The sequence below is a fragment of the Mastomys coucha genome, unplaced genomic scaffold, assembly GCF_008632895.1.
Source record: "Mastomys coucha isolate ucsf_1 unplaced genomic scaffold, UCSF_Mcou_1 pScaffold22, whole genome shotgun sequence".
NCBI lineage: Eukaryota > Metazoa > Chordata > Mammalia > Rodentia > Muridae > Mastomys > Mastomys coucha.
The window spans coordinates 116980044-116990924 of NW_022196905.1; the positions used below are offsets into that span (position 1 = coordinate 116980044).

At 46.1% G+C, this 10881-nt stretch overlaps 1 protein-coding gene and 1 long non-coding RNA gene across 2 annotated transcripts in view; one reads left to right on the forward strand and one right to left on the reverse strand.

The window, feature by feature from the left end:
• The window catches only part of Wdr66 (WD repeat domain 66), a 75190-nt gene that overhangs the window by 10725 nt on the left and 53584 nt on the right, over positions 1–10881 (forward strand). Inside the window, exons 5-6 of the mRNA XM_031391149.1 lie at positions 238–375; positions 1940–2049. Of these exons, the coding sequence (XP_031247009.1) occupies positions 238–375; positions 1940–2049 (248 nt within the window). The remainder of the gene's footprint in view (positions 1–237; positions 376–1939; positions 2050–10881) is intronic.
• Positions 9756–10881, reverse strand: part of LOC116068388 — a 1755-nt gene continuing 629 nt past the window's right edge. Inside the window, exon 2 of the long non-coding RNA XR_004109571.1 lies at positions 9756–9935. This is a non-coding gene — a long non-coding RNA (uncharacterized LOC116068388). The remainder of the gene's footprint in view (positions 9936–10881) is intronic.

Below are 10881 nucleotides of genomic sequence, written 5' to 3' on the forward strand. Positions count from 1 at the left end.
TTTTAATGGAAAAAGTGAGGCAGTCAGGAGGATTGGGAGTAAAAAGCCACCCTTTAGCTATGAAGTGAGTTTACAGCCAACCTAGGTGACATGTGACCCTGTTTGAAACAAAAAGGTTCTTTTCCTTCCACGGTCAGAATGGTTCTCCTCCAGGGGCAGGCAGGGTGGGGCTCGCGGGAGTCACAGCTCTGGGCTCAGCAAGCCACTGGCCCCCCCGTGTTTGTCTTTATCCCCCAGAACATGACCTGGTCCTTTGGATGGAACAGTTCCCTCCCTGTCTACTACATGCGGGAAGACAAGAGAGTCATTCTCTACATCAGTGGCCACACGGCTGTCATCTACAATGTCTTCAAGAACACTCAGTACCATCTTAAGGTGTGCAGGCTTGGCCTCTCCATGAGCTGTCTTTGTTTGTTTGTTTGTTTGTTTGTTAAGATGGGGACTGAGGGGCTGCAGAGATGGCTCAGCGGGTAAGAGCACCGACTGCTCTTCCAAAAGTCCTGAGTTCAATTCCCAGCAACCACCCAGTGGCTCACAACCATCTGTAATGATATCTGATGTCCTCTTCTGGTGTGTCTGAAGACAGCCACCGTGCACTCATATACATTAAATAAATAAACCTTGAAAAAGAAAGGAAGGAAGGAAGAAAGAAAGAAAGAGAGAAAGAAAGAAAGGAAGGAAGGAAGGAAGGAAGGAAGGAAGGAAGGAAGGGACTCAGATATGAAGACCAGACTAGCCCTGGGCTCTCAAACTTTTGGCTTCAGTCTCTAAGGCGGTGGGGATGGCAGGCATGTGCTGCCACCTCGCTAGGCTGGAAAAAGATGCCTGTAACTTGTATATAGACTTTGCCTTGGATCCCAGGTTGGCTTCTGTGTCTCACTGTCATACTGGCTGATGAAACAGCCATTTCTGGTGTCCACTATCCACTGCCGACTTGGTTATTCGTTCTGCATAGCTGTTTCATGAATGTGTGACGTTCTAGGACCCTTCTCAGTCAATGCCAAGATCAAAAAGGATCCCAAAGTATTTCCCAAGCACTTAGGTAGAGTACTGGGGATGCAACCTAAGAAATTCCCTTTCTGATAAGAACAGTGAGCAAATCCCCCTGAAGCTGGGTTGAGCAGAGACCACAAAGTACAGGAACCAGAGGGGAAGCTGGCTGGGATGAGCAGGCACTCATCAGATCCCTCTGTGGCCGCGAACAACACTAATCTAGCCCCATCCTCACGGAATTCCCAGTCTGTGATCTAAAGCAGACTGAAGCAGAGAGCTTTAAGAGATGAGCCGAGAAAGGGCTGGAAGGTGAAGGGAAGGCACAATAAGGAAGTCGCCGTGATGAGATGAGAGACACTGTAGATTGGTTGGGCAGGGACAGAACACATCCTGTTTCCACCGAGACCTGAAGAATGAGAAAATGAGCCAACAGGGCAGTCTGGGAAAGAACCTTCCCTTGTGTGTGAGGGCCAGAGAAAAGGCCAGTGTGGCTGGTAAAGAGTAGACGGCTCGGGGGTCTATGGATGAAGGAAAGGAAAAATGACCACCATGTCCTGCAAGAATGCCCCCAACTCTGAGTACATTTCTAGAAGATTCTTCTGTTTCATGGGGAAATGACTGGGCCAGAGACCACTGAGCCACAGTGTTTGTGGAGGACAAAGCCCACAGGGAGTTCAGAGGTCCTGGTTGGGTTGGGTGCTTATCTCTTCCCCTAGTGAGGATCATGGCTTCTCCAGGTTTGTGGAGGAAGAGAAAGCTTGGGAACCCACCGCCCCACCCCACACCCCAACAGGAGATGAAGAACCTCTGTGTGGGCCTGTAGAAGCCACTTTGCAGGCAGGCAAGCTTTGGAAGGCGCTCTGAGATATGTGGTCCCAGCCCTTCCTGAGGTCTACACTGGGCCCCCTCTTTGTCATTTCTAAGCACGTGTTCTTCATCTCCACAGGGCCACCCTAACATCATCTCTTGCCTCTGCGTCAGTGAAGACAGGCGATGGATTGCCACAGCTGATGAAGGACCAGACTGCCTCATAATTATATGGGATGCCTTCACGGGGTAGGTAGGCTCAGTATGCACAAATCCGGCTCACTCAGAGGATCTGCCTCTGTGGCCAAGAAAGGGCTAAATAATGTTGTTGCCGAGAAACCTGGCTTGTTGGTGGATCAGAGTAGACTGCACTGAGGGAGTCACAGTATCCCAGCTCACAGAAGCCTGGAACATTCGCTGGACGTCGAATCTGTCACAACAGGAACCTTATTTCTACATCAGATTTTCATTGAAGTTCTTTCTTTTGAGATAGGGTCCTCTGACCCTCCCCCTGTAACCAAATACCCTCTTTCATAGTCCACTGGAATCCTGCCTCTCTGCCAATGTGTGTGTATAGTTTTATATTTAATCAACTAATTAGTGTGTGTGTGTGATTGTGTGTGTATGTGTGTGAGTGTCTGTATGTATATGTGTGAGTGTGTGTGTGTGTGTGTGTGAGTATGGGTATCTATGTGAGTGTATGTGTGAGTGTACATATATGTGTGCACATGCAAGTGTGTGTGCATACATGTGTGTATGTGTGTGATAGAGTGTATATGGGTGTGAGTGTATATGAGTATGCATATATGTGTATGTGAATGTGTGTGAGTGTGAGTATGCATGTGTGTGAGTGTATATGAGTGTGTATGTGAGTGTGAATGCGTGTGTGAGTGTGTGTGAGTATGGGTATGTGTGTGACTGCGTGTAAGTATGCATATGTATGTGAGTGTGTGAGTGTGCATATATGTGTGCATGTGTGTGAGTGTATGTGAGTGTGTGCATGTGTGAGTATGTATTTACGTGAGTGTGCGTGTGTGAGTGTGTGCGCGCATGGGCACCCTGCCTGCACGTGAAGGTTAGAGGGCACCTTGCAAAGAATGTTCTCTTCTTCTACCCTGTGGGTCCAGAGCATCAGGCTCAAGTGGTCAGGCTTGGTGGCAAGCACCTTTACTCCCTAAGGCACTTCACCTTCCCCATAGACTCTATTTTAAAATAACATTACCCTTTTAGGTTTTTAGTAGACATGAGTTTGTGGGGACTCTATCCAACCCATTATAGCCACCTCTCGGGATTGCTGTGAGGGTCCGTGGAACATGGATCAAACATAGAAGCCGAGAGGGGCTCTAGACTCTGACAGGACTAGAAGGCCCAGGTCTTGGGGGTGGAGGTTAACTATTGAGTTATGATGAATAAGTCTGTTAGGAGGGACTTCTGTTTCATATCCTGGAGTGGAGCACACAGGACTGCTGTCCATTAGCTGAGCAGTGACCCCCATAGGTCCTGTTACCCAGCCCCCACTCCTCACCTGAACTGACTCTTAATAATGCTGCACCTCCCAGCCTCCCAACAATTGCTTTCTGTAGTTTCTTCTCCGGCTCCCATTTCCCGGGCAGCCCATAAATGTGGAGTAGGGGAGGTGCGGAGGGGGGGGGGAGGGAGGGTCAATAGGCTGCCATATTGTTCTCTGGACCAGAGCCAGCAGTTCCCTATGAGAGAGTGATCATCTCGCAGCCCTGTCCACACTCCTCCTTCCCCAGTGGGGAAGCTGCAGGAGCGTCGGGCACCACCTGCTAAGACTGAGAGAAGTCTGGTGGCATCTTCCTCACTTCTGGGTCCATGGCCTCTGCCACGGGCCGGCCAGTCTGGGCCTCCCTCAACCCGTGGGGGGAACAGGGTCCTAGTCAGGTAGACAAGGCGTTGGTGAAGAAATGACAAACAGACACAGACACAAGGGAGTGCAGATTCTGAGTGTAATTTGTACAAAGTAGAAATCAGGCTTAGATAGTACACAGAGAACAGGGTAAACTACAGAAGTTACATAGGCAGGAGATGGTCACATTGAGGTCAGTATAATCAATCAGCCAGGTGCAAGGCGGAGGAGCAGTGGTGTCATTCTTCTTGGGCTGTTCTGGCAGCCCCAAGATAAATTCTCAGGGTCTGTCTGAGGCAAGCAGCTGGAGGTCCTTGAGAATAACCATGGCTATAACATAGATAATTAGTGATGGAAGCCCTACAACTTCTCTCTAGTCAGTAAAGCAATTCTGCCCTTTGTGGGACTGCTCTGATGATTTGTGCCTAACTGCTATCCCTAACTTTGGAGACACCCTGTCTGATAAGACAGCTCCTTTGTAGAAATTCCAAGCTAACTACAGCTAGGAAATCAATTAGGATTATTGACCTGTGGAAGCCAGGAAATAATGTTCAATCTCAGTGTTAGCTGTAACGAAATATTTCTTAGGGCACCTTTATGCCTGAATAAAGAAAGCATGCAGATCTCTCCACAGACTTAGCAGAGATCAATCTGGAACACGTCTAAGATAGGAGATGCCAACAACTGACTGAAATACCAAATACTCCCTTTGGAGTCATAACGCCTTTTGTCCATGATCAGGTTTTAACCCTGATACTGTAGACCTACTGGGGTAGATGAGTGAGTGCAGCAGGCCTCTGCTGGCCCCACACACCCAACTGCTCCAGCAAGCTCCCAGGCAACTCCTTAGCTTCGTTCTTCGACTAGTCGCCTGTCAGAATGGCTTCATTATTTTATTTTGAGGGTCTCACCCTGTATTCCAGGCTGGACCTAACCTAACAGAAATCTGCCTCCTGCTAATTCCCAAGTGCTGAGACAACAAACCCCATATGATTCTAATTTTTACTGTGGTAAAATTAGACAACTTAGAAATCACCATGTTAACCATTTTATTTATTCTTTTTACATTTACTTATTTGTGTGTGTCTGCCCATGCCACAACACACGTGTGGGGTTCATAGACACTAATGGGAATTGGTTTTCTCCTTCTATGTGGGTTCTGAAAATGTTAAGCTTGCCAGCAGGTACCTGTTTGCACTGAGCCATCTCATGAGCAGTAATTAATTTTTATTATTTTGGGTTGTTTTGAGACAGGGTTTGCTATAGAACCCAGCCATTTTTGTTGTTGTTGTTTAAGACAGGTTTTCTCTGTGTAGCCCTGGCTGTCCTGGAACACTCTCTGTAGACTAGTCTGGCCTTGAACTCATAGAGATCTGCCTGCTTCTGCCTCCCAAGTGCTGGGACTAAAGGTGTGCCCCACTACCCACTACCCAGCTAGTCTTTTTTTTGGTTTTTGAAAAGATTTATTTAGAGGCTTAAGCAGTGGGAAAGAACACAGGCTTGCTCTTCTAGAGGACCTAGATTCAGTCCCCATCACCCACACTGCATACATGTTGTACATAGACATAGATGCAAGCAAAGCACCCATACAGAAACAAATAAATAATTAAATACTTAATTTTATTTTATGTGTGTGGAAAGTCAGAATAGGGCATGGGATTCCCTGGATTGGAGTTATAGAATATTGTGAGCCACCATGTGGGTGCTGGGAGTCAAACCTGCGTTCTCTGGTAGAGCAGCCAGTGCTCTAACCACTGGGTGACTTCTCCAGCTCCCACTTTAGTCTTTCTATGGCTGCACAGTATTCTATTACATGGGTAACACTATGCTTTGTTAATTCATGGTGCTTTGTAAAACTTCATTTTAACATTGGTTGCCTTGTAAAAATTAATTTCAAAATATATTTTACAAATTTAAAAACCATACTATGTTATATTTAGTAATACAGTTTACATATTAAATAACTCTGTAATCAAATGATTTGATTTGGTTTTAAACAGACTTGGGAAAAAATCATTTTTTCGTATGGGCCAATGTAATCCTTTATATGCAGATGCTTTAATGTATTCTTTTAAAAAAGGATTTATTTTATTTATATGAGTACATTGTAGCTGTCTTCAGACACCTCAGAAGAGACCATCAGATCCCATTTCAGATGGTTGTGAGCCACCATGTGGTTGTTGGGAACTGAACTCAGAACCTCTGGAAAAGCAGTCAGTGCTTTTAACTGCTGAGCCATCTCTCCAGCCCCTGTAATATATTCTTATATGTATGTAAACAGGTAAAATTGTAGGTACAGTAGAAGACCAAAAGAATGTAATGTCTGTTGATAGACAGAGCGTGGTATAGGCAGGACACCTGAGTCTTGAAAGAGGACAGAAAGCTAATTTTTTCTCTCATTTTTTAAAAAAGATTTATTTATTTATTTATTGTATATGAGTACACTGTAACTGTCTTCAGACACACCAGAAGAGGGCATTAGATCCCATTACAAATGGTTGTAAGCCACCATGTGGTTGCTGGGAATTGAACTCAGGACCTCTGGAAGAGCATTCAGTGCTTTTAACCACTGAACTATCTCTCCAGCCCTTTTCTCTCATCTTTATTTGTTGTTGTTTTGGTTTTTGATTTTTCTCCAAGACAGGGTTTCTGTGTATAGCCCTGGCTGTCCTGGGACTCATTCTGTAGAGCATACTGGCCTTGAACTCAGAAATCTGCCTGCCTCCCTCTCATCTTAATACTTCATATTTTTTATGGTTTTTTTTTTCTGTGCTGGATTATGAATTCAACTTACTGTGTATTGAAGAATCCAGAACCATGTTTACATTCCAGAAGAATCTAGCACTCACTATTCCTTTGAGGTAGCGTGTGTGAATGTTGGGTTTTCTCTTTTTTAGCGTTTTATTTTATTTATTTATTTTGTGTATGGACAGGTGATTGGTCTGAATGTACGCATGTGCACCACATGCTTGCAGTGCCTGAGAAGGCCAAAAGAGGGCGTCTGATCCCCTGGAGTTACAGATGTTTGTAAGTTGCCATGTGGGTGCTGGGAACCAAACCAAGGTCCTCTCCAAGAGCAGCGTGTGCTTTCAACTGCTGAGCCATCTCACCAGCCCCAAGCATTATTTCAAATTCCACTGACCGTCAGCCTAACAGGAATGAAACATGACTAGTGGCTGAAGACATTTGTCACAATTTTAATGAAAAAAACTAAATGAATTATTTAAGCTGAAAATTGAAGCATGCGCCGGCCATCACTGCCAGTTCTAGTCAGTGCTTTTTTTCAGTGATAATCAGTCTGGTGCGCTTCCTTCTGAAACATCTGCTACTGATTTGAACACACGCAGAGGGCCTTCAGCGCGTGGTTTTTCTGCACGCTATTTGGTCCAGTCATATGCCAAACATAAATCCAATTGCATAGCTCTCCTCTGGAGGCTGCCGTTGACCCGTCAGCCTGGGTTCCAGGGAACACACATGCTGCATCCGAGCCAGGAAGGCTCAGAAAGAGAACTTGTCCCCACCTTCAGGCCCGAGGTCCCTGTGGGTTGTGTAAGGTCCTCTGTGTGGCGCAGCAATGGCACAAGTCTGCTCCAGCTGAAGGACACTGGGTCTGAGAAGCGTCAGCCAGTTAAAACACAGCCCCAAACCTTCACGGGCATGGCGGCCCTTCATCGTTGAGATGGCAGCAGCACGGAGTTCTCAGAGGGAGGATGGCTCTCAGCCCTGAAGAGGAATGGAATGTCTAACTTGACTCTGAGGGAAAGCTGACTCATGAAGAGAATGTGCAGAAAAGGGGGATCTTCAGCTATTGCCACTTCTTGGAATCCTCTGTGGACAACCCACATGGCTAGACCCAAGATGAACAGAGTGGTGCTTTCTGTTTGACATGAGCTCCCAGACAGAGTGTCACTATATAGCCCAGCTTGGTGCTTGGTATGTGTTCTAGAATAGCCCTCCTTAGAGCTTATGGTCTATAAAATATTATTGAACAGGCTGTTCTGGTCTTAGTGACAAAACAAACAAACAAGAAAAAAAATTTTTTTTTTCCTTAAGGTTTTATTCAGTTTAAAAATCTCCCTCAGGGTTGGGGATGTAGTTCAGAGATGGAGCACATACTGAGCATGTGCAAGACCCTGCGCTGAATCACAACTACTGTAGCCACAAGGATAGCCAAAGATTAGCTGGGTGGGGTGGCAAACATCTGTAACCCCAGCACCTGGAGGCTGAGACATGAGGATTGGGAGTGTTAGGTTAGTCTGGGCTATACAGTGAATTCCAGGTCACCCTAGACTGTGGAGGGCCACTGTGTCAAATAAATCCTGCTCTTTTTACAAATGTAGCATATTTCTGCAGTCACCTTTGATGAGGTTTTGATTGGTGCATGCCTGTCCAAATCAGGCTATTAACCTTTAAAAAATGTTTAATCTGGGTGCAGAAATGTAATATATTCAGTTTTATGTTTAACTTTTTTGTGGTCTAATTAAGAAACAAATTTCTCACCAATACTTAAGTAATTCCTATAAATTCAATAAATTAATCCATAAATATGGTAAACCTTAATACTTTCTTAAGTATTTTTAACACTGTTTATAAAGCTAAAGTGATTCTATTTAAAATTGGAAGTCGAAATCAGTCACACATTTTAAATTAGAATCACAAATCTAATCTGCTTGAGGCCCCCTGATATGTCAAACTCTTTTAAACTTTATCTAGTCCTACAATTACAAGCAAGTTTTCTGGGATCATACATATTAAACCTACAGGTCTGATGGACTTGTCTCATGTGCCTTTAATTTGAAACCTCTCCAGGACTTGAGATCCACTCTCCCTTTGAGAATCCCATGCTGCTGTCATCCCAAGGATGAAGGGCCGCCATGCCAGTGAAGGTTTGGGGCTGCATTTTAGTTAGCCGAAGCTTCTGAGATGACAGAGACCCAGTGTCCTTCAGCTGGAACAGACTTGTGCCATTGCTGGGACACACAGAGGACCTTTCACAGTCTCAGTAACAGGGGCTCTCTAGCATGAAAATGTGGGGCACCACACAGCCCACAGTCTCGCTGCCACTTGACCCCGGCTCCCAGTGCTCGCAGTCTGACTCGCTGACCTCCGAACCCCACATGCCTAACTCCTACAGTCTCCTGCGTTCATGGGCCCCCAGTGGTGTTTACAACGGCATCTGGTTGAATTCTGCATGCGTCAAGGCTTTGAAAGAACCGCACTGTTGGGCAGTCTCAGCAGCAACACAGAATAGGCTTATGTACATAAAAACAGGGAACCCAGTCTCCAAAACAGAACCATTATGTATAGTCAGGAGTCTGTGCCAGGCTTTAAGTGTCTGAATGATTGCACATACCCACAGGTGGGAGGAGCCAAGGTTTGCCTGTTTACATTTGGATTATTTTTTTTTTTCACTTGGTTTGGTCACCTATTCAGATCAAACCTCATTCTTTCCCCCCTCCCCCACCCCCCACCCCCTCAGGGAGACAGGGTTTCTCTGTATAGCCCTGGCTGTCCTGGAACTCACTCTGTAGACCAGGCTAGCCTCAAACTCAGAAATCCACCTGCCTCTGCCTCCCAAGTGCTGGGATTAAAGGTGTGTGCCACCACTGCCTAGAGCCACACTTCATTCTTTAGAAAACGTTTTAATTGGTGGCTGGAGAGATGGCCCAGTGGGTACGCGCCCTGCTCTTCCAAAGGACCCAGGTTCAATTCCCGACACCCCCGTGGTGACTCAAACTGTCTGAACTCTCGATAACTACTGTTCTACGGGATCCAGTGCCTTCTTTTGGCCTCTAAGGGTATCACACTCACAAGTGATGCACAGATGTACATACACACAAAACAGGCATACACATAAAAAGAAAACAAAATAACTAAAGAAAAATGTTTCGATCCCTCTCTATCAAAATTGCTTTTTTTTTCCTTTCCCTTCTCCTGCTTGCTCTGACCCAAAGGTTTTTTTTTATTTGTTTCTCATTACAGGCAGTTGTGACCCACAATGTGGTTGCTGGGATTTGAACTCATGTCCTCTGGAAGAGCAGTCAGTGCTCTTAACCCCTGAGCCATCTCACCAGCCCAACAATTGCTTTTTAAAACATTTATTTGTATAACATCCATTTACTAGGGAGGAACATGTGTGCTATGAGTCAAGTGTCGAGGCCAGAGGAGAATTGCGGGAGTCAGATATCTCCTTCCACCATATAAGTCCTTGGGATCAAACTTAGCAGCACTCATCAGATTCGGCAGCCAGCACCCTTTCCCAAGCCTGTTGGGAGGCAGAGAGTATCATGGCCGGATGTCATAGTAAGCTCACCGGAGCAAAGCAGCTTATCTCACACAAGCCAGGAAGGGGCTAAGGCAAGCCATCTCTACAGGACCATGACCCCAGTGACTCTTTCCTTAAGCAAGGCTATACACTTCCTAGCCCGCCCCCAACCACATATATGAGTGTGTGTGTGTGGTATGTGGTATGTGTGCATGTGTGTGCACATGTATGTGGCCAGAGGTGGACTTCAGGAAGCCATCTCTACCTATTTCTGTCATTTGAACCCAGAATTTGCTAATAGGGCTAGCCTAGCCACTCAGCTTGCTCTAAGGATCCCCGTCTTTTTCCAAGCACTAGATAAACAGGGGGCCGCTCTACCCACCCAGCATTTACATGCACATTTCGGGGACCCAAACTCTGGCCCTCCTGCTTGCGTGGCAAGTGCTTTAACTCCTGAGCTGTCCCCAGAGCCCCACCACCCAGTAATGCCGTCCTATTAATCCATTGATAACCCTAAAGCCTTCAGAATTCAATCGCTTCCCCCAAATCCATCAGCTCATAGCCAAGCCTTAGTGGACGTTGCAGGTTCGAACCTTACAGCATCCTTCACGTCTGGCAGAGTGTCCCGCACAGAGTCAGCACCAGGAACAAATGAGTGAGCTATCAGAGTGCTCATGAAGAGAGCACACAGCACACACATCCTGTTCTGAGACAGGCCTGCCCGCTGTTACTGAGATAAAGTGTGCATAATGTAAAACTGGACGTTCGCGGGCTGGCACGATGGCTCAGCGGATAAGAGCACCGACTGCTCTTCCGAAGGTCCTGAGTTCAAATCCCAGCAACCACATGGTTGGTGGCTCACAACCACCCAGAATGAGATCTGCCGCCCTCTTCTGGTGCACCTAAAGACAGCTACAGTGTACTTATGTATAATAATAAATAAATC